Source organism: Rhizophagus irregularis, chromosome 11 (assembly GCF_026210795.1).
Source record: "Rhizophagus irregularis chromosome 11, complete sequence".
Taxonomy (NCBI): domain Eukaryota; kingdom Fungi; phylum Glomeromycota; class Glomeromycetes; order Glomerales; family Glomeraceae; genus Rhizophagus; species Rhizophagus irregularis.
Window position 1 is genome coordinate 821,761 of NC_089439.1, and position 24,684 is coordinate 846,444.

The 24,684-nt window shown below is 24.8% G+C and overlaps 4 protein-coding genes across 4 annotated transcripts; 1 reads left to right on the forward strand and 3 right to left on the reverse strand.

Annotated features, from left to right (window-relative positions):
- Window positions 1-3,916: 3,916 nt before the first annotated feature.
- On the reverse strand, window positions 3,917-4,801 carry OCT59_002735 (uncharacterized protein; the record flags this gene model as incomplete). Its single annotated transcript, XM_066145129.1, has 8 exons — window positions 3,917-3,927; window positions 4,013-4,078; window positions 4,152-4,214; window positions 4,307-4,363; window positions 4,430-4,489; window positions 4,557-4,602; window positions 4,685-4,696; window positions 4,790-4,801. The coding sequence occupies 8 exons, from the start codon at window positions 4,799-4,801 to the stop codon at window positions 3,917-3,919; spliced, it is 327 nt and encodes a 108-aa protein (XP_065995877.1).
- A 9,042-nt stretch (window positions 4,802-13,843) lies between these two features.
- On the reverse strand, window positions 13,844-14,842 carry OCT59_002736 (uncharacterized protein; the record flags this gene model as incomplete). The annotated part of the gene is made up of 1 exon (XM_025312055.1): window positions 13,844-14,842. One exon carries the CDS (start codon window positions 14,840-14,842, stop codon window positions 13,844-13,846), a length of 999 nt encoding a protein of 332 aa, XP_025165650.1.
- A 6,603-nt stretch (window positions 14,843-21,445) lies between these two features.
- OCT59_002737 (uncharacterized protein) lies at window positions 21,446-21,936 on the reverse strand (the record flags this gene model as incomplete). The annotated part of the gene is made up of 2 exons (XM_066145130.1): window positions 21,446-21,636; window positions 21,723-21,936. 2 exons carry the CDS (start codon window positions 21,934-21,936, stop codon window positions 21,446-21,448), a joined length of 405 nt encoding a protein of 134 aa, XP_065995878.1.
- A 409-nt stretch (window positions 21,937-22,345) lies between these two features.
- Window positions 22,346-22,726, forward strand: OCT59_002738 (uncharacterized protein; the record flags this gene model as incomplete). Its single annotated transcript, XM_066145131.1, has 1 exon — window positions 22,346-22,726. One exon carries the CDS (start codon window positions 22,346-22,348, stop codon window positions 22,724-22,726), a length of 381 nt encoding a protein of 126 aa, XP_065995879.1.
- Window positions 22,727-24,684: the final 1,958 nt, after the last annotated feature.

Consider the following 24,684-nt stretch of genomic DNA (forward strand, 5'->3'; position numbering starts at 1 on the left):
TACTCAATGTATTTTGCATTGTGTACTTGCATCTTATCTATCTTATCTGTATATCACCGACGTCACGAAAAATATATATTAACATATGATACCGCTTTATTATCCGGCCGTCATTTTTTAAAAAAATTTCTAATTGCAAAAAGTCCGCGTAATTTAATATAACATAACAAATCATTATATAAATATATGCATCTATTCTTTATCGTCTTAAAAGACTCACAATAATACGATCTAAAGGCTGGAACTAAATGTGTCAATCCAATTTTTTAATACATAAAGCATCAGTTAGACGAGATTCTTCTACTATTATATAAAATATTTGTCAAATCAAAAGTAGAGTTTGGAACCGGATGGTACATCCCGTTCCAAATTCGGTTTACAACCAATTTTTGGTGATTCAGTTTAACCCGGATTCATATTACGAAAACCGGTTTGCGTTTAAAGCGGGTGCAACCGAATACTCAACCTGGTTTTGATATTGAAACTTTATAGTGCTGGCCCGAATTACGAAATTTAAATCACGTGACTACGGCTAAGTAAGGTATGTTACACAAAATTTTATTATAGTCCTTCTTTTGTGTTACACAAGGTTTGTAATTCTGGCCGGAATTATACTTGGCCAGATTTATGCCGATCACATTTAATTCTGGCCAGAATTATCAAATATAAAACCAGTTGTGCAAATTGGTTATTCGGTTTCAATCGGATTTTGCAAAACCGGTTTGAAACAGATTGAACTGGTTGCACAATTTGGTTTTTCAAAATTGAACTGGTTCTAAACTCTAATTAAAAGCAGGTATTGTCACAATTTCTTTTTTTTGTTAGTCTTTATTGATTTAATATACAATTAAGTAAAACGTATTACAAGTTTACAATCAATAGAAATATATAGCTCGTCTCCCATCACTCCATTTTGTATCCCATCACTCCTCTTTATCTACCATCATGTCCTATTTCTCCTTTTTGTTTCCTATCACTTCTCACTGCTCTTTTTACTCCCTTTCATCTTTTATTACTTTCCATTACTCCATTGTTATTTCATTTTTTTATTAGCATCTTTCTCCTTATCATTGTAATTTACTTATCTTTATTGTTATTGTTTCTTTTATTTGTATCACTTCATTAAAATACAGTGGTTTTTTTCTTTAAAATTATAAATGTGTGACTTAAATTTTAATATTTGCAAATAAAATTTCATTAGAATAAATGTTTGCAAAAAAAATTTTTTTTAAAATATCTTTTGCGATAAAATTTTAAGTTTAGCCGATCAAAAATTAACTAAGTTAAAAAAATCCGATTAATAAATTTACTCTATATATCGTACATCATGTGACATATTTGAAAAAAAAACTCAGGCGACAATCGCCCAAGCGATGTTTATCAATTCCCCTAAATTTTTACTATTTTACTATTTTAACTTATAATAAACCAAAATCTGCCATTTGCATATTTATAAATTGAAGTCATTTTTTTTTACGATAACTTTCACTTAAAAGATCTTTTAAAAGCATGCCAAGCTCCTCCATGAAAATGATCTCTTGTTAGATCATAGTAATTTTGGAAATTGATAAATTAGGTAGATATAGTATACTTTGTTAGTTATACGAAGGTTTTTGATATGAAGAGATTAAGTTGGACTCATTTAGAGTTGTTTCTTAATTTCATATGTATTTCTAAATTTACGATGTAATATGAAATTTAAATACAATTACTTATAAAGAAATGCGTTTATCAAAAAAAAAAAAAAAAAAAAAATTTTAATATTCCTAGCATCGTCTAACGAAATTAGTGGAGATTTCGATAAAATAAAGTATTCTTAAATATAATTAAAAGCACATATTTTATCTTCCAGGTTAATATATCCCAATTTTGGCAGGGTTTTAGCCTTCCTCTATTTCTTAAGAAAAGTGGTAAGCTAAACTCTTTAGTAGCAAACTACTTGAACGGAAACGTTGTTACAGATTACAGCAATTAGTTTAGTCAATTAATTATGTTAATTTAACGATTAAAATTGCAATGGGTAAGAAGTAATTACAGATTTTCAATAATGAAGAAATCGTAAAAAAAAAGTTTTTGTTCATTTATAACTGATATAAAAGATGTTTCACTTTTTTAAGGTTGGAAGTAATAGTTGAATATAGAGTTTATTTACTTAATGGCGCACCTTTTTAAAACTGAATATTTCTAAGTAATATTAATCTAAGCAATGATAGCGATAGAGTATAGACTCAACAATAAGCTTAATACTGGCGCTAGTTACTTCTTTATAAATTATTTAGTTTTCCTTGTTTAACTAATAATTATTAATAACGGATAATAAAATTAGTAAATTATAGTAAATTGCTCAAACTTCAAAGTATAAATAACGATAAATATACAATGATATTAAAAAATCTATTTAAAGTATTAGTTTAATATTACCATTATCTATAAAAATTTGTACATAGTACATTAGAAAAGTTGTTCTTTAGAATAATAACTACATAAACCTTAAATTTAAAATAATGTGAACAATTTCTTTCACTTAATTCTTTTAATGTTTTCAACTATGAAATTTCATTCTATTATGTTTAATAAGATTATCAATAATGCATCAGCCATTTTAATGATGCATTGAAAATTCATCATATGAATCATATATTTTTACATCACCTCAAAAACATTCAAATTTTGATAATTGTATATACTTTTTTTTTATAATGATTTGTCTGCTTTAACATATTGAGAAAGTTTGTAAATTCTTAATAAATAATTTCAAATTTTATTAATGTAAAAATGTATCTTTTTGTCTTACTACTATTACTCTTGAAAAATCAATGCAAACTAAATAATAATTCTTTAAACTAAATTATTATGATATTTATCTAAAGAAAAATCGAAAATTCTAATAGTACAAAAAATGGGTTAAAATTTAAAAATACTTTAATAATACAAACAGTACAAAAATTACAATTTTATAATTTCATAAATAATTCAAATAGTATAATTGGTTTATTATGGAAATATGGGTAATTTACAAATTATTTTTAACTATTTACCATTGTTTGTTTCTATCTCTATAAAATCGATAATTATTTTGTCGTTACACATACTTTAACAAATTAATATTCAAAATGTCTTAGAATATTTAGAATATTGTCTTTTTTTTATGCCATTGCTTCCGATTATAGGATATCATTAAAATGAAATAAACTGAAATTTGCTTAATATAAAGCTCAAATAATAAAAATGTTCCAGTATTCATACGAAATTTTAACCTTATTTCCGTTAATTAAACTATTTTTAATTTAGATACATTAAGATATAAAAGTATAAATAGTTTAGCTTAAAAATGAATTATAAAATTAAGACTACTATAAAAATAGATTAAGCAAAACGTGAAATACTATATACAACCACATAAATAATGCATACCGATTAAACCGTTTAATATAATTTTACATAGTATCTATTAAGATTTATTTTTTTAATTTTAATTATTAAAATTATTTAGAGAATATATATATTTATAAATGATATAAGAAAAAAGGATTTTTTAAATTGGTAACTCTAAATTTATCCATCTTGTTAGATTGTATTTAGACATTAAACTAAATAAAGTTACAATTTACTGGATTTTTAGGTTATTTAGATTATTGATCAATTCTTTTTTATATTCAAAGGAGTATTGTTATTGGGTTAATCCCATATGTAAAAAGAAGAAATCATTTTGGAAATTTGAAATCATATTACTTAAATAATAAAACTTTTAACGACAAAATTAAAATAAAATTTAATATAAAATTTATTTATTTAATAATTTATATAAAAAATTATTTAAATTACAAACTAAGAATTTCTTTTACTCTCAGTGTTTAAATAATTCCATTTCAAAATAAAATAAATAATATCGTCTTTAGTCTAATTCATGAATAATTTAAAATCCCTCTAAGAAAAAAAACAGATGTATTAGTAAATATTACTGTACCACTATTATATGCATTAAGTATAATTTTTGTAAAATAAAACAAACCATCAGGAATTTCAAATTCTTCTTGTTCTTTTGAATGAAGATTTGGATTATTATATTCATCATCATCTACGAAACAAAAATAATATACAATTATTTATTATCTAAAAAAATTTTAATGAATAAATAATAGTTTACTTACCATCATTATCACCAGTTTGTGGCTGTTGTATTTCTCTATAATAGTTATTTTGTACAGTATCAACTATTGTTAAGTAAAATAAAATTTAATATATTGTATACTTATTTATAAATAAACTCTAATTTAAGTATTTATTTGTTTAATAGTTTACTCACCACTTTTTGAATTTACCCGCAATTTTTTAAATACCTTGGACAATCTTTTACTACCAGCTAAAATTAAAATACTAATAGTAAATATTTACTAAAAGTATAAATATTTATTTTATATTAAATTACCTTTAATAATATTACTTATTTTTTTACTATTCTGATTACTTGATTGGCTAAAATCATCAACTAAAAATTAAACAATTATTCAATATTATACCATATAAATTCAACATAAACTTAAAAAAACTTTTACTTACTATTTTTTGGAATATTAAAGTCATATAATTTACTATGAAATGCTATTAATAAATAAATAGATTTAGTTTTAATTTGTTATTTACTAATTATTTTTAATAAGAATAAGCATTAAATTTATATCACCTTCTTGTTCTTCTGTTATTATTTAAATTAAAAAAAAAAAGTAATATTATATTATTAGTAATAACAAAGAAAGATTAAATAGTTACAAATGTTGATAAACTATACCTTCTGTTGCATTTTTTGGTTCAGGTAAATTTTCAAATTTATGAATTTTACTTGTAAATAATTTACTGCTTATGTTTGTATAGTTTGCTTCTTTATCTATTTTTGCTTTTAGTTGAGGTAATTCATTTGGATTATTTTGATAATATAACTTAATTTCTCTTATTTCTTTCAAAAGTGTATAAGTGTCTGGCCTTTCTGATGGATTAGCATCCCAGCATTGTTCCATCAAATTTTTATATTTTAAAGGAATTTCTGATCTCATTTTTGGCCTCATGCCATTAATAATCTTAAGTGCAAGGTCATAATCATGTTCGTGATTATTAAATGGTGGTTGACCAGATGAAATTTCCCACATAAGCATGCCAATACTATAAATATCAGATTTAAAAGTATATTCTTTTCCATTAATAATTTCAGGTGCTATGTAAGGAAGATTACCATATATACTCATTGATGGTTTATCTGCAGGGCCACAAAATCCAAGATCACTAATATACCAATCATCATTAAATTGTGAATATAATATATTCCCAGAATGTAAATCTCTATGAATCAGATTCTCTCTATGAATCCTATCAAGCGAATCAATTATTTTATAAATGATTCCAATTCTTTCTTTCCATATTAGTTGATTATGATTTTGTTGTAAAAATTCTCTTAAATTAATATCTGCCTTTTGAATTACAAGCATGTAATTTCCATTTGATGGATTTTGTGTTAAACCAAAACATTGAACAATTATTAGCCATTTATTACTTATAGTTAAATGTGATTTAGCCTATAAAAAAATAAATATTCTATAATAAATAATTAATTTTAAATAATATAAGTTTTTAGGTATTTTAGATTACAAACCTCTTCAAACCAATTTTGACTTGCATTTTCAATATTTTCTAATTCTTTTAATATTACATAATGATCTCCAAGTCTTTGTAATTGTTGATTCTCAGAATCCCACTCTTCATATTTTCCGTTAACCCATATTGCTGTATAGATTTTAGAAAACCCACCTTTTGTTAAATATTCAATATTTTGTAAATCATTATATGGAATCCATTCAATTATCATATCTGGCATAAGTGACTCAACTTGACATTTTTGTATTAAATTATCAATCTCATTATTTCCAGATGTCCAATTTGAAAATTTTGCTTTTAAATAATTTTGAATACAATATTCACAATATGACATGGCTAAACATTCTTGGTTACAAATTTCACAAATTCTTCTTGTTCCTGAATTATAATGAATTCTATCTCGGTCATAATCCTTATTACGCAATCTTATTGCTTCAGTTTTTTCATCAGTTGTGAGAGAATTGTCAGCAAGAATTGTTTTTTGTGTAAATTCATGTTGTTTGTGTAAGTCATCATGAATATTATAATCAATTAATGACCATGCTCTATTAGTTACTCCATTAATTAAATCTTTTCGAATAGTAGACATGATATTATAAGGCTTTCAAAAAAATTTTTTCCAACTTTAAAAAATGAACATTTACGCCTTTCGCTTTTTTTAACGTAAACTCCGGATTGCGTAACTACAAATTTAAATTTAGCATGATCTACTACTGTATAATGTTTCACAATATAATAATGTTTCACAATGTTTTACCACATGACGTTTGTGATTATACATTTAAATTAAGAAGTGAACTACCTAAAAAGGCAATAAAAGTATATTATTAATTTTTTTAACGAAGAAAAATAATTATTAAGCAATAACTTTTCGTTCGAAAATTACCTTTTTTATTATTATTTATATATTCTTTTTTTTTAAAAAAAAAATCTTATATAGTATATATACAGTATAATAATTCGAAAATAACAATACGCAGAAACTGAAGTTAAAATGTTTTTTATTCTGTGTACGAGTAATAAATAATTCTAGAATTTGATCCTATAAAATAAAAAGTCATTCCTTTTTTAAAAAATTAAAAAAAAAATTAATACTGTAGGATTTTTTTATACATATGATTGGAAGTTTCAATATGTTCTTAGGTCACATAAAAGCAAAAAGACTCATTAGTAATCCGATTCAACAACAACAATTGTGAAAGAATTTTTGGTTTGTTATTATTGTTGAAATAATAAAATTGTAAGCAAACTTAATGTATTATTGTGTAATAACAAATCGTCTTTCTATTATATATAATAAATTGATAGTCCTTAAATCACTTTAATAAATTATTTGATAAAAAAATATACTTACTTATCTATATCCGTTAAAATGTTAAACCATGTAACATTGAACTCTAAAAAGTATTTTTACACGGATGTATGAATTTAACTTTAGATTCCATTTATTGAAAATGGTCTTTAAAGTTATGGAGATTTATATAATTTACTTTTCAATTCAATGTACATTTAATTTCAAATTCATTTTTAATTCTACTGTATGCTATACATTAATAAATTTTTTTATATTATTTTCTAATTTCCAATTTGTTATATTAATATATATACTAAAAAAAAAAAATACTGAAATATACGCTATTAATTTAAAAATGACTTAGTTTTAACTTTTCTTAATTCTATGCAAAAAAGTTTCGCTAATAATTATAAGTAAACATTAAAATCTGGTTGTTTTTCGGAATAAAAAAAGTTATTTGTGAGATAAATAATCATGAATAGAAAGAATACAATAAAATGAAATCTACATAATTAAAAAATTTGGTAATATTTAGATTTTTGAATTGTGTAACATGGAAACGCTTGAAAATTTTTGTGATCTAATTCAGTTCTGGTTAATGAAATTTTGATCAGATTTTTTTTTATATCATAATACTGATGAAGAAAGTTTAGTTTATTAATCATATTTCCCCTCGGGATGATGCGATCGGCCGCATTAGAATGTTAAAAAAAATTTTTCCAATATATTTTTCTTTTTTTTTTTTTATTTTGATTTTTTAAAATCGAAATTTTTTTTCAAATCGGTTTTTTTCTTTAAGCCGGTTTTTTTTTAAAAAATATTTTTACTTTTTTTTCGGGGTTTAATTTTTCCCCTTTATAATCTAAATAGTAATATATTTTCCTTAATTGCTTTTTTATTCGTTCTTTCACTTTTCAGGTTTAGATCTGTGATCGGATCGATCACCCCAGCCAAATGATCGACATAGTTTCTAAGCTAAGTGGGCGTGCACTACATCCTAGCTTATAAACTGCCCATGGGCCAGATTAGCCCACGAGATCTGATTGGTCCAAACAACTTACCAACATTTAATTACAAATAAGGCAACTTTATAACTTTTGACCGGATATTTACTTATAAACTCATGGTCAAGGATTGCATTAATGTACATTTTGTACCACCTTGTAACTATAAAAAAGGCAAAAAATTTTCAAGGTTACACATTAATTTGGCCAGAATTAAGATAATTTTGCCCAGCAAAATTAGGCCGGAATTATAAAACGGACATAAATGTCCGTTTGCAAATTTGGCCGGAATTATAAAAACGGACATTAATGTCCGTTTTTGTAAATTTGGTCAGCATTATAAATGCAAATATTATAAATTGCATCAATTTATCATAATCCAGTGATCATAGAAAAAATAAATTATAACTTGTTAGCTTTCTCTCATCAAGACATGTTACATTGTTAAATTGTGGTTTTTATCATCAATAGATGGAAAGTTATTGGCATTTGGAAATATTTAAGAATACAAAAAAATTCTTTTCAAACAATGTAAATATCTTATTATTTATTAATCCTAAAGGTATAAAACTCCTACCATTTAATACATCTCAATACAATCCAACAAGCTGTGTATTATTTTTTTACAATTACTTGATGATAAGTTAATGCAATTTAACTTTTAGCAATTTGGTATATTTTAACCAAAAAAAAATTTTTTTATTGTAAATTTAAGTTATTTAACATTTAAAAAATGATTTTTTGTTTTTATTTTTTACTATTAAATACAAATTATTTCAAAAATGCAGAAAATTAAATCTTTTAATTATTATTTAAAAATTATGCTATTAAATAAAACATTAATTTTTTTGTTTTTTATTTACTTTTTTTATTAGATCTAAAAATTGTCAGGAATTTAAATCCTTCAATTATTAATACATTACATATTTATGGAAGTTAAATAAACATACTTATTTAATGTAATTTAGCAATTAACATTGATTAATTTTGATTTATTAATTTTTTTTTTACTTGATGATTTTGATCCAAATTATTTCGAAAATTGATAGAAAATTAAATGATTTGGCTCTTTTAATTATTAATACATTACATACTATTTATGGAAGTTAAATAAATATACTTATTTATTAACCTACTATTTAATGTAATTTAGCAATTAACATTTTATTTTGATTTTATTTTTTTTTTTATTGATCTAAATTATTTAAAAATTAATAGAAAATTAAATGATTTATTTGGCTCTTTTAATTATTAATATATTATATATTTATAGAAGTTAAATAAACATACTTATTTAATCTATTTAATGTAATTTAGCAATTAACATTGATTTTATTTTAATTTTATTTTATTTTTTTATTTGATCTAAATTATTTAAAATTTGATAGAAAATTAAAGGATTTGATTCTTAATTATTAGTACATTATCATATTTATGGAAGTTAGATAAACATACCTATTTAATAATGGAATTTAATGTTTAAAATTATTTTATTAATATAAAACTTAATTTTTGTTTTGTTTTTATTTTTTTATTTACAGTTTTTTTATTTTTATTTTTTTATTAGATACAAATTATTTTAAATATTGTTAGAAATTGGATCAACAAAATCATTCATTTAAAAAAATTTGGATTTGCAAATATTGCAAGTAAATGTTTATCAGTACATTTCGCAAATCCAAATTTTTTTTTAATGAATGATTTTGTTGATCCAATTTCTAACAATATTTAAAATAATTTGTATCTAATAAAAAAAAATAAAAATAAAAAAACTGTAAATAAAAAAATAAAAACAAAACAAAAATTAAGTTTTATATTAATAAAATAATTTAAATATTAAATTCCATTAAATATGTATGTTTATTCAACTTCTATATATATAATAATATACTAATAATTAAAAGAATCAAATCATTTAATTTTCTAATAATATTTAAAATAAATTATATCTAATTAAAAAAAAGAATAAAACTAAAATAAAATCAATGGCCTATTAATAAAATAATTTTTCAATTGCTAAATTGCATATGTAATGTACTAATAATTAAAGTTAATTAATAAAATAATTTTAAATACCAAATTACATTAAATACCAATATGTTTATGTAACTTTCACATATATTCAATTTACTACTAAATACTAGGTATATTTATATATGTAACTTACCACATATATTTAATATACTAATAATTGAAAGATCCAATTTTTTGGCAATTTAAAAATAAAAAAACCAAAAAGTCAATATTTTTTCAATAAACCAATTTTTTAAATGCCAAATAGCATTAAATAAATAGTATATTTATATAACATTATCTACAAAGATAGTATATAATGAATTGGATAATTAAATAATTTATTTATATATTCTTAATGTAATATATATATATTATATTAAAGTAAACTTCCATAAATAGCATGTGATGTATTATTTTATAACAATTAGAATAATAAATTAAATTATTAATTAATTATATCAATTATAAATTTTTGTAAATTTCTTTACAAAATTTTCGTATAATATTTATAAAACACAATGTTCATATAACTTTTATATATTAAATAAATAATAAAACAATATTTAGTATTCTGATTTAAAAAAAAAATAAATGTCTATTATCTGATTAAATATTTACATTAAATTGCTAAAAGCTAAACTGCTTTAGCTTGAAATCAAGTAATTACAAATAGAAAGATAAAATATATATAGCTTGTTGGATTGTTTTTTTGAGATATTTTAAATGGTAGCAGTTTTATACCTTTAGGATTAATAAATAAATAATAAAATATTAACATTTTCTTGAAATAATTTTTTATATTTTTAAATATTTATAAATGCTAATAACTTTTATTTATTGATAATAGAAATATGAAATTACCACTATTTAGCATATTTTGATGAGACAAAGCCAACAAAATATAATTTATTTATTTATGATTACTGAATAATTAGTTAAAATATTTACATTCATAATGCTGGCCAAATTTACAAAAACGGACATAAATGTCCGTTTTTATAATTCCGGCCAAATTTATGTCCGTTTTATAATTCCGGCCAAATTTTGCTGGACGAAATTATCTTAATTCTGGCCAAATTAATGTGTAACCTTAAAAAAAATTTTACCTTTTTTATAGTTACAAGGTGGTACAAAATGTACATTAATGCAATCCTTGACCATGAGTTTATAAGTAAATATCCGGTCAAAAGTTATAAAATTGCCTTATTTGTAATTAAACGTTGGTAAGTTGTTTGGACCAATCAGATCTCGTGGGCTAATCTGGCCCATGGGCAGTTTATAAGCTAGGATGTAGTGCACGCCCACTTAGCTTAGAAACTATGCCGATCATTTGGCTGGGGTGGGATCGATACTGTGGTGCTATTATAATTTTTTCTTTCTTGGTTACTTTTTTTTTACTAATATTTCATTTTTCCTAATTTTTTTTTGTTCTTTTGTCTTTTAGGTTTGGATCGGGCCAGTGCTTTGATGTAATCAAAATCAAAATAAATACTTTTTTTTTATTTAAATAAATACTGTATATTTTATATGATTTCTTTTAGGTTAATAGAATAAATATAATTTTTAAAAAATATCCAGCCAAAAAAAAATAAAATTAATAATTTTTTAAATATTTTCTAAATAGTTATTAGTTAGTATAATTAATACTTATTTTATTATTGTCTTTTTTTATTGTTAATTATTATGACATAATTTATTTAATATAGTTAAAATTTTAATCAATTTTTATTTTTCATTCACATTATAATCCAAATTATAAATAAATAAAAAACCTTAATGCAATGATTAACTCAATATATATGAAATTTCATGCTAATTTAAACTCATTGATCATTTTGCAACGCGACAAGTTACAGCAAGTTATCATAAAAAAAAAAATACAAAGTTAAATAATGAATTTAATCGGTAATTAATTTTATTATTTATCTTTTTTTTTATTTTTAAAACTAGTAGAGCCCAAATTACAAATATTTGATAAAACGAAATACATAAAGTAGAATATAAAATATGTCCTAAATGAACTACACGCGTAAATAGAACAATGTAACAATATAAATAAAAGTTGCAATCTGACAAAAGTATTTTCTTTTTCTGTTATTAATATACTTTTTTTTTAAAAAAAAAAAGAGATAAATCTTGAAATAAAATTCAAAGAAATTAAGTAGTAGCTTAAATTTAATCTGCCTGAAATTTATTCATAATGATAAAACATACTTTTTTTTTCAAAAATAAATGAATAAATAAATTAATTAAACGTATAATTGGAAAAAATGATAAACTTTTAATATACTGACGTTACAAAAAAAATACTGTAGTTAATCTGAACACTAGTTAATTATTAAATTTTAATGTTAACTTTGTAGCAAAATCTGGAAGGACAGATTTTGTACTACAGTATATACTGCATATACTGTATACACGATCATACTAAATTTTGATATTATTTCTTTTGATAAAAGAAGTCTCGTCTTTAGTTTCATAGAAAAGAATTTAATTATATCAAAAGTGTTGAAACCGGTAAATTCACTGTTTATTATAAAATAATTTAGGAATATGACCATTTAAAAACACCAAAGTTTTTTTTTAAAAAAAAATCGATACGGGTCGATTCAGAATGTCATCCATTAATAATTCTTTATCATAAAATACATATAATTGATATAAAGAAACGCTGAATTTAATAGTTTATGTGAATCAGTTTAGATTAAGCTTATTACTGTTTAATTAAATTTCAGACATACAGTATTTTGATAACAACAAATATTACCTATCAAGCTATCATTACTATCATTAGTTAATCAAATTTTAAATGGTGACTAACTAGAGTTACTAGACTAACTAAGCTTCTTTGTCTGTGTTGTTTTTTTTAAAAAAAATTTTCCTCTATTTACATTATTTACTATAATGTAAATATGAATTTTCAGATTGCCATATTTAATATTAATAACAGGATGATGACATAGTAATAAGCTAATTGTATTAAATATTATGGTTGGTGAAGGGGAATCGTGATTGTTGTTTAAAGGTGTTAAAAACCGTGGTACGTAAAGTAATAAGGCTTTGAACTGGATAATTATGATGTTTAGATTTGATAATGGTAGAATTATGCGGTTTGTATTGTTGAAAAATAAATAGATTATTGGTGTTAGATAAAATCATACATTTGGGTCGAAGATCTCTGTAATATCGAGTATAAAGAACAACCCTTACATAGAATTAGAATAGGTGTTCATTTTCGAGGCGTTGAATTTGTTTGTTCCAAAGGCTATTCATATTCTATATGTGATACTAATGTAAAATGGATCGTTAACTTGTTCTATACTTTTACCATATATAGGTTGATTAGTGACAACATCAGGAAATTTTTTCCACTTAAAATCCACATGGAATTCCATATTGAATATTTTTATTTTTATCATGAAGACAGAAACCGGGATTACAAGTAAAAGGTAGAAGTATGAATTACAAAAATAATACTAAACTACACGATACGAGTTGTTCTGACCCCAAAAGGAGTTGTCCCATCTAATATTTACCAACTACTCTAGGCGTAACTGAGCTACTCACCCCCATGAAAAAAATCCACATTGAATGTTGTGGAAATATGTGGAAATTGTGACAATACACGTGGTATTTTCAGCGTAGATCCACAAAATTTGAAACTCTATTACCTATATAATTGGTCAATAAAAAGACTTGATAAGAATGAATGATTACAAAAGCGCTTATAATCTATATAAAACAAAATGTGTGAATATATAGTATGTCTGATATCTCTTTAAAACAAAGTTTCTCAGTTTATACACATTATCTATTAATCGTAAAATTTTTGTACTAAAATTTTCTGAAAGTTTTCACGTGCTTAGGGCCCTTTAAAGTTAAGCTAATCTCTCCAAATTAATTTAACGGACACATGATATCTGCTGCAGCCGCAGTTTATAACTTCTTGTGATGGTGCATCAATTGCTGCATCTTGCGCTGGTGCACCTTTTGGCGGTGGTGGTATTGATGGTGGTACTGGTGGTACTGGTGCTGGTGCTGGTGGTTTGGGTGCTTTAGGCGGTGGAGGTGGTTCCTTTGGTTCTTTTGGTGGTTCTTTTAGAAGTAGAGGTGGAGCTGGTTCTTTTGGTAGCTCTTTTGGTGGAGCTGGAGCTGAAGCTGGAGCTGGAGCTGGTGCTGGTTCTTTTGGTGGCTCTTCAGGTGGAGGTGCTGGTGCTGGTGCTGGTTCTTTTGGTGGTTCTTTTGGAGGTGGAGGTGGAGGTGGAGCTGGTGCTTTACCATCTGGTGCTTTACCATCTTCACCTGCTGGTGCTTTACCATCTCCTGCTGGTGCTTTGCCATCTCCACCATCTGGTGCTTTGCCATCTCCACCATCTGGTGCTTTGCCATCTCCACCATCTGGTACTTTGCCATCTCCACCTGCTGGTGCTTTGCCATCTCCACCTGCTGCTGGTGTTGTACCACCATCTCCATCTGCTGTTGGTGTTTTACCATCTCCACCTGCTGGTGCTTTACCACCATCTCCACCTGCTGTTGGTGTTTTACCATCTCCACCTGCTGGTGCACCTGCTGGTGCTTTGCCATCTCCACCATTTGGTGCTTTACCACCATCTCCACCTGGTGCCTTACCGCCATCTCCACCTGGTGCTTTACCTCCATCTCCACCTGGTGCTTTACCGCCATCTCCACCTCCGCCGCCTGGTGCTTTACCGCCATCTCCACCTCCGCCGCCTGGTCCTGGTCCTGGTCCTTGTCGTTTTTGAAGAGTGTTACTAATTGAATTAATTGATTCGTAAGTCGTAAAGGTAAAATTAGTGGTAAAAAATATTATAACAATCGCTATAATAAATATAAGTTTATTTTTAAATAAAACGTAAACCATATTGTTTATTTAATTTGTTAATTCCTAATAAAAATTTTTATTTTTTATTTTTTTAATTCATTGATAAGATTAAAGCTTATGAAAGAAAGTTTCTTTAAAAAATTTTGGAATTTACGTGCTGAAATGTGATATTTTTATACATTAAATGAATTCTCTTTTTTGGTTATTCATTTACATTTCTTCATCATTGTATATTAACAAAAAAGGAGAGCATAGTAAAAATGTAGTGTATGGAAACCTTTGTACTCTCGTACGTAGATAACATGTAGTGTATGGATACCTATGTATGTAGGGTATGCAATACGTAGGGTATGGTAAAACATCACTCCTTTTTTAGTAATAAACAATGTAGATCTGTATGGAATGCGCGTGTATACCCTAACATACAAAGGTATCTATAAACAATAAATTAAGCTCTTGTTCCTAAACATACAATAAGAATAATAGTTGAAGACGTAATAATGGGGTCGCGCAGGCAATCAGGCAGTGATATAAATTCAAAAAATTTTTTATACACGCAAAATGTAAATTGTAAAAATCCTTGAAAAGTTTGTGCGATTATGTGCACATTATATGTAAAAGTAAAATAATTAAGCGATTCCAATTTAATGTACGCTACACCTATTGTTCTACCCCAATTTATATCATTACGCACAGGTTTATGTCCACGATAGATGATACTACTGTAAGAGAATAATTCAATAATAGTTAATACAATGTAAATTTCTTTATTTTAAATCTGAAGATTTTTGAATTTACTCGATTAGAACTTTTTGCAACAATGACGTGTTTTTTTCAACCACTTATGATAATCCAATCTGGCGTTATAAGTCATGATAGGTTTCATTATGCATCACAGGTACATATATGGTATATACTACAAGATTATATCCTTACATGAATATCAAATCGTTTACAATATATTTTGTTAGGAATGCAGTATATAAAAAGTAAATGTTTATGTTGTTGTAACCAATAAAGAATTTACAAAGATAAAACTCGGATAGTTATAATAATTATAAGTAACTGATTTAAATTAAAAAATATTTATTAATAGTCAATAGTTATAAGTCAAATAATCTTATAATGTAATTATATTATAATATATTAAATAATAATAATAAATTGTATACAAATAAATTAATCGAATATTCTATATCCTTTTAGTTTAAAATAGTTAAAAATAGTTAATCACAATCACATGTTATCGGTTATATTCATAAATAAATAAATTTATTTTATTTATTTATTTTATTTAATTTTAGAAAATTTTTTTTTTTTCAATAAGTTATATTTTTTAATGAATTTTCGTAAAACGAAAAGAAAAAAAAAGAAAATTCTATCAAGAAAGGTAGAAGTGGCAAAATTGGATAATTTATTTATTTATTTTTTTTTTCATTGTACTTTTCGGGTAAAATGTTGAAACAAATAAGATAGTACCAAATGCAATTCTGCCAACCCGACATGGTTTCACACACACATATATAAAATATAAGTTAATGATTGACAAAAAATTTTATCCAAGTTTCGTTTTGACTGGTGAATAACGGTGTATCGATAAGCCAATTTTTGAAAAAGGAAAAAAATATAATGTAAACGAATAACAAATAATTTACATTTGGCTAATAAAGAAAAACTTTAGTAAAACGATTAATTCCAATTTTATTTTAAAAAGTAAAATTTGAAACTTTGAAACAAAAACTCCTTTGTTTCATATCATTTACGTTTAGTTAGTCTGTATTATTATTTAAATAGGTTATTTTAGTTAAAAAGAATTTTTTTTAAAGTAAATAATAATATTAAAATATACTTGCTTTCTTTTTTGTTGAAAAACTTTTCTTGCGATCCTCTATATATTTTTTTTTTATAGGCTACTGGGAATAAATAACTATATGAGCTAATTTTTTCTTCTTTATAACTAGAGTCATACCCTAGGGCCGGTGACCGGCCCCTTCTAAGAGTATGATATATACCATAAATTTTAACACTTATTTGCAGAAACAAAAGTATTGATAAGATATAATTTGAAATAAATAAATAATTTATTTTATTTTTTTTTCATCTAAAATATTTTAATTTGTTTTTTACGTTTTAATTTAATAATCTTGTAATTGGCCTTAAAAGAAAAATTTATAAAAAACAATTTTTTTTAAAAAATTTTTTTCGTTTCTACTTTCTAACCAAAATAAAATAATTCAATAAAATTTATTTCTTTTTTAAAAAAATTTTTCGTTTCTACTTTCTAACCAAAATAAAATAATTCAATAAAATTTATTTCACATGATTAAAACTTAATATTGTAGGATATTTCAAATCAAATTTGGACGATTCTATGTCCACATATTATGTTTTTAATAAATCAATTCATGTAATATATAATTTTTTTTATAAATCAATTCATGTAATATATATTTTAATAAGAAAATTCATATAATTTTTCTTTAATAATTAAATTCATATAATGTTTTTAATAATTTTAAAAGTTTGTATTATATTTTTAATTATAATTTTTTACTAATAAATATTTTTTTAATAAATAAATTTAATAAATTCGGATATATAATTTTTCTTAATAAATCAATTCATGTAATATATATTTTAATAATTAAATTTGTATAATGTTTTTTAATAATTACTAAATTTGTATAATGCTTTTTTTAATAAATAAACTCGTATAATGTTTTTTAATGAATAAATTAAATAAATTCGGGTATATATATTAAAATTCAGATATATATATATTTTTGGATATATATATTTTTTATATAATTTGGATATATGTATATTTTAATAAAATTCAGACATATTTTTTTTTATATTTGATCAGGTTCATTTAAGAATGTTATTCGCTTTATATATTTAATTTCCTTCAATTCCTATTATAATTAATCCCAAAAATTAGCCTCCTGAACAATGTATACTGTACGAATAATAAATATTTCCTTGATGTTAATATGTAGTTAGCTCCCAGATTTTTGGCCAGCCAAATTGACAATTCATAATTCCTTGATGTCAATATATGGTTAGCTCTTGATTTTTGATCAACCAATTCGGATCATGCTGCAGATCATGATTAATTTTTTTTTTTTTATATAAACGACCATTGTTCGTAATATTGAACTCAATATCAACTCAATATCAATATCAATATCAATTCAATATCAATTCAATACAATGTCAATATCAATATCAATATCAATATCAATATCAATATCAATATCAATAATATAAAAACGTACCCTATACTTAGCGCATAAGAGCTAACCAAATTAGTAAAATTTTCCTTCCTTTCCAGGATAGCACGATTAGCATAACAACCAATTACAAGGACTATCACTATTAAAATGAAGATCACCTGATATCGTTAACTATATAGTGTGATCTGTATATAGTGTCAAAAAAAAGGAATCGATCTTCATTAAACAGTATACCGAAACAAATAAATAGTAATAATAATGGGAATAAAGTAAAAAAATACGAGTCCATAAAGGATGTGTAACTAAAAATAGGTTGTTATTGACCTTCCAACTGTTTTTATTGGTGTATATTATAAATATTACAGGGCATAGATCAACGCAGGGGAGGATATTTTGTTAGGACGCAGTATATAGTCTTTACATCCTCATTTATTTTTAAGAATATCATATCAAAGAAAAATTCTAAAAAGTTCGATAGAAAGTACTTTATTTTAATGTTGTTACTGAGAATTCACAATAATTATTATAACATATGATTTCATCTTGCATTAATACTAAACCACATTTGGACATGTCCATTGTTTTGATTCTTGTAAACTCTTGATTTACTCATAAGAAAATTAAGGTTATAATCAAAAAAAATTTTAAAGAAGGAAGAGACAAATCACAGCTGTTACCTCAAAATACATAAAAAGAACATTTATTCTAGAAAATTCTAACAATAAACACGTATTCTTAATAGGTAACCCCTACAAACCTACGTCAGTGGCACAGCTAGGCCACCGATTTTTGTTTTTGTTTATACAGACTTTTTTCGCAGTTTAATTTATTTACACTACACTTATATCTTAAAATATAGAACTTAACGAAAATAAAGTATCTTTAACAAAGTAATTTACAAGTTTAATAAATTAAGATACTAAAAAGAATACTCAAAATATTAAAAAAAAAATACTTTATTTTGTTAAAAATACCTTTGTTTTCGTTAAAAATACCTTTGTTTTCGTTAAAAAAAAATAATAAAAAATGCTTTGTTTTCGTTAAAAAACCACTTTAAAAATACTTGTTTTATTAAAAAATCACTTTATAAATACTTATTTTCATTCTTTAAAATGCTTTTTTTTTGTTAAAATTACTGTTTTGTTATATACTCGTATGCAAAAAATAAAAAAAAATTCAATAATAAGATATTTTTTCTTTCATTAAAAACGCCATGATAAATGTTACACAATGATAAAACTAGTAATATCTGTGCCACTGATGTGGTTTCCTGATGGGTTTGTAGGGGTTACCATTCTTATGTCCTTAATAGATGCGGTTGTTCTAAAATATATAAAGATAAACCTTTTTTTAAAAATTCTTCTATCAATAATTTTGTGAAATAGGAAATAGAAGAAATTTAAATATTTTATTTCACCCTCAAATTACAATCTTCCTTAATTAAATAATTATTTTTTTTATTATAACAATTGAAGATTTTGGTATAGTGCATATAAGCATCACATTGTACTTATCAAGTCATCTAAAGTTAATCAATTTTTTCATAAATATTTTTATTCTATTTTTTTTTGAGTTGTTTTTATCTCAACAAAGTAAGTCTTTTTTTTTGCCTTGATAGTTCGTTAAAATTCGCGTGCCAAATATTTATGATTTTTACTTCAAATCACCGGGGGTGATCATCACCGTTGGCCAGAATTATCAATTTTTACCGGCACTATATTTTTATAATGCTGGTCGATCATCATAATTTCAGTCACCAGTGATCATCACCCCGGTGATAATTTAGAAAAATTCAATATTTATAATATTTATGAAACGCGATCTGATTTTTTTTTTTCAGATTTTTTAATATTATTTATTTATTTATTTTTCTTTCTTTTTTCTCATTCGTTTTCCACCAAATTATTCGTTTGTAAATCAACTCACTTTTAACCTTCTAGGTTGATAAAAAAATTAGGTGCATTTTAATAATAATAATAATAATTTTTATTATCACCTGGCCACTAATGGGCATCTAGTATTTTTTTTCGCCGTTTATAAACTATTTAACCAGTATGATAAGCTATAGTAATTATAGTTTAATTGAATAGTTACAATTTATTAATTTTTATTGGTTTGCTATTATTATAATACATTTTAATACATTCACGTTCAATTTTTACTAATATTTATAGATACATTACAATTAGTGATATGAACTTTCATTCCCTCCAAATCAAGAGTCATATTTTGAGAAGATTGAGAGTCATCACTTGGTACTTTCTTATTTAAATCTATAAGAGGCGACCTGAATTTTCCTTTAAAAGTTGTTTTAAATTTATCACGTTTAGTTACTTTTGTACTCTCAATTTCTTTAGTACTAGTGCTTTTCAAACCAATGATCGATTCACAGTGCTCTTCTATATCAAATGAGTAAAATGTCAATTTATAATTATTATTTATAGAAAAGATAATAATTATTTACGTACCTTTAGAAACCACTTTGATTGAAATAGGAGAATTTCTTGTAAACTCAGAGCTTCTTGTTGTATTCTATAATAAAAATAAAAATTAAATATTGTACTATTATCAAATAAAATGTCTTTTTATATATTTACCAATGTACTGCTTTTGCCAACGATAGAAGGATTTGATTGTGCTGGAAAAGCCTTTTTTGTTACTTCCATCATCTGCTTTTCATTAGGCATTCTGTATGCATTGACTCCTGCTAAAGAATGATGTCCAGAAAATGCCATAATTTGTTGTGCATCAACATCTTGATTATTTAAATTCTGAATAGCGGATTTTCTTGTAGAATGATTTGAAATTTTTTTATTAACAGTATCAATTCCAGTTTCAGTAGCAATTGTTTTAAGCATTTGATTTAGCTTATCCCGACCAAGATGAAGGGGAAAATACCATAGGTCTTCATTAATTTCTAGAATTAAATGAGTAATTAGTTATAGAATAACATAAACTAAAAAAAGTAATACACAGTAAAGAAGATTACTTTTAATATCACTAATGGGCCGTAAATAAAAGTTGGGTTCTGCATTTTCAGGTCGTAAACGTAAATATTTTGATATGTCATGGCAAGATCCATTAGTTGTTCCAAATTCATCAGGTGGTATGACAGAAATTCGTGGCTGGTTTGTTTTACCTTTTTTACGACGCGAATTTAGACCACCTTATTTATTCATAAAATAAAAATGAGTAATTATTATAGAACAGTTCACTGTTAGTAGATTCTACATGGAAATTTGTCTACCTTGATTATTTTTTTCATGTATTATTATAAAATTATAACCTCGCTCCATCAGGTCGTCTTTGAAAATCAGAAGCCATAATATTAATATAACTCCCACCACGGGCAGCTGTAAGATTGGTTATCCAGAAAAAAACTCTACGTAGCAGTCCTTCTGGATTATCACCACGCATACTTGAATGACATTTGCTTTTGTTCATCTTCGGTAAGTGGATCTGCACCTTTCTTGATATCCAAACCGTTAAGCTCACGCATTTTGGAGTGCACAACGTTTAACAGAGGTTTGAAAACTGGTTCACTGAATAAATCTAATGGTGCAATAGCTGAGTGATTTTGAAAATATCGATTTAATGCTGACACACAATTATAAATGGATTCTGAAGAATAGTATTGTTTATTAACAGGTCTCATTTTATAATAAATTTAATGAGTATATTACAAAGTTGTGATTTTGATTGAATATCTTCAATATTTTCTACATATCCAATATCATTTTGAAATTCCTTTAGTCTCTTTAACCACATCTCTGTATTACGTTGAGTTGCAGCTGGTGTTGCTGCATTTTGGTATTTTTTAATTTCCTCTTGTGTAGGTCTTTCGTAGGGAGCCCTGTTATGCTTACTGCTTACTTTTGATGTAGTTTTGCTTGTCATTTTTGAGGAAAATCGTGTAAAACTAAAGGAAAGAAGAAAAAAAAGTTTCGTCAAGCTGACAAATACACAAATACACAAAAGTCTAAAATAGTTTATTTTATATGATGATCAGTGATCACTGATCAACTAGATGCCCGTGTCCAGGATGATAAAAAAGTTATTTACTGACCTAGTTTAGTATATAAATGGGTCATCATCCTTCGGATGATAACCCATTTATATACTACTAGATCAGTAAATAACTAATACTTAGCAAAGATAACTGACAAAGTTATTCTTGTTACGCTTAATCCGATTTCTCCTCCGAAAACAATATAAAATAATTATTAACATTATATTATTTAGTTATACGTCATCAAGTGACCCACATATTATCACGTGTTAATAATATTCGAGATATCAATATAGTATGAATTTTACCAAAGCACAAGACGACATTAATATAACAGTTCAAATACAGTCAAAGCTTGTATTAGTCAATGTAAATCTTAAAGCTAGCTTATCGAAAATTCGTGATATACTTGAAAAAAATAGTGAAGTCAAAATGAACGATACATTTTCATTTGCAAAGATGATCAACAATAATAGTAATACTGGTGAAAGCTTGTTAGCCGTAATAGCAAGAGAAGATGAAGAGAAAAGAATTTTAGAAGATATTATAGACGTAAAAAATGATAAGTTTTTATATTTAAAATCAGAACCTGAAACTAAACCTGATTGGCTTAAACTAGAATATGGGCGTAGTGTAACTTTAGAAACAGCCAATAGTAGGGCATTCACAATAGTATGATTGTTATGAACTGTTTTATTATTTTTAATTTGCAATAAATTTCCCACTAATAACTTTTAAATTATTATTTTTTTTTTTTACGTTAAAGTTGTATAAAACAAATATTTTCATCGAAGAACATTATTATTAAATTGTATTAAGAAATAAGATACAAATGAACATTATACCGAATAGTAATAGTTGCAATAGGTTGTAAAGGATTGAGTTTGTGGCGTATTTGCCGTAAAGTTGTAAATTTATGCCGTAATAACCGTAATGAGTAATGGTCAAAATGAGTGTAATGTCTGAAATGGTTGTAAACTTGTAATGTTTGATAAATACTAACCGTACATTAGACAAGTTCTAACTATGATAGAAGTGAGGTGATTTTCATAATCTATGTAATTCTGTAACGTTTAGATTAGTCTGTATAAATTAATTTTAAATTACTGATCCGTATTAAGACCCGCTTGATCGGCAAGTCAGAATTTTTTCGGTTTTATTCTAACCGATCTAAATTTAATTTCATTTTTTCCGACCTTTTACAAATGGTTCTTTCTTTTTTTTTCAAATTTCCTTTTTTTTTCTTTTTTTAAAATTTTTCGTTTTTTTTTCTTCTTTCTTTGTTTTTGTTTTGTTTCATTCTTTTCCCGTTTAGATTTGGTTTTTTTCCAAAACCGATAAATAATCTTTTTAAGTCTTATATTATTTTTTCGGTCTTTTTTTTTAAGACCATATTAATTATTTTTTCGGTTTGGCTTTTTTTCTTTCAAAACGATTTTTTTTTTCCCAAATACATTCTTTCACCATTTAGGTTTGGATCGGTGATCAGATCGATGTTGCGGCGCCACGCCAATTGCCTTTCTTCCCGATTCTTAGTCTATTATTGAGCTTGATACAAAAAAATAATAATATTATTAATAATAACATAATTACTTATTTATTTATTGTTTGTAACAACAATAGATCATTGTAATTGATTTTCTAATTAGTGAGATATTTTTTTTTCCAGAGGATGTAATTTTTTTTAATGCTACAATGGAATTTTTCAAGATAAAAAAAATGATTTTTTTTGTAGCAATGTAACAATAAACTACTTATACAAATCGTTTTTGTAATGAATTTGTAAATTTCACAATACTGCAACATTTGTTTCGTTTAATAAATAAAATTTGCATTTAATAATAATATTTCATATACTGTATAACACTTGCACACAATTCATTGTTATTTGTATAATCATATAAATTGTGTAATTTATTACATTTATTTCCTACTAATGGCATCATAATAATAGTAAAAAACTAGACCTATTCACACTTGACTTGATGGGCCCCGGCGCAACGTGACGGGTTACGCCTTGTTATAATACTGTATAAAGTAAAGTAACAATTTTTATCTTATAATAGAAAATAATGACCATGTAATTTTATGGGATGATTTCATTTTAAAGTGTGGTGCAGTACTTACGGATGTTGAAGTAGTTTATGATGTATTAAATAATAAATAGTGTCTGCATTTTGCGGCTTCAACTTCCCGCAAAAAACAATGTTACGTATGACCCACTTTATTTTTTCATATACCGAAAAAAAATTTTTTACTTGTCGCAAAAAAGCAGTTTTTCCACAATAGGAATAGTCTCAAGTAAAGTTAAACTCTAGTAACCCTTGTTACGTAAAAATTTGCAAGCACATGCATGATAAGATACAATATCACATGTACATTTCCGTTGACCTTGCATCTGTAAAACTAAATTAAAATTTCGATAAATAAAGTACATTCATACAATTGGGAATTCATTAGTTAATTGTTTCATTTAAATTTTTAGACCGCACCATTTTTAAAATTTTGTATTACGAGAATCCAAAAATTTTACTTTTCCGGCCTTTGATATCAGTTGTGTGAAATAAAATTTTGAATACAATATATGATATAATGAACTATGTTTTATCGACTAAACTCAGCGATACTTTTTATAC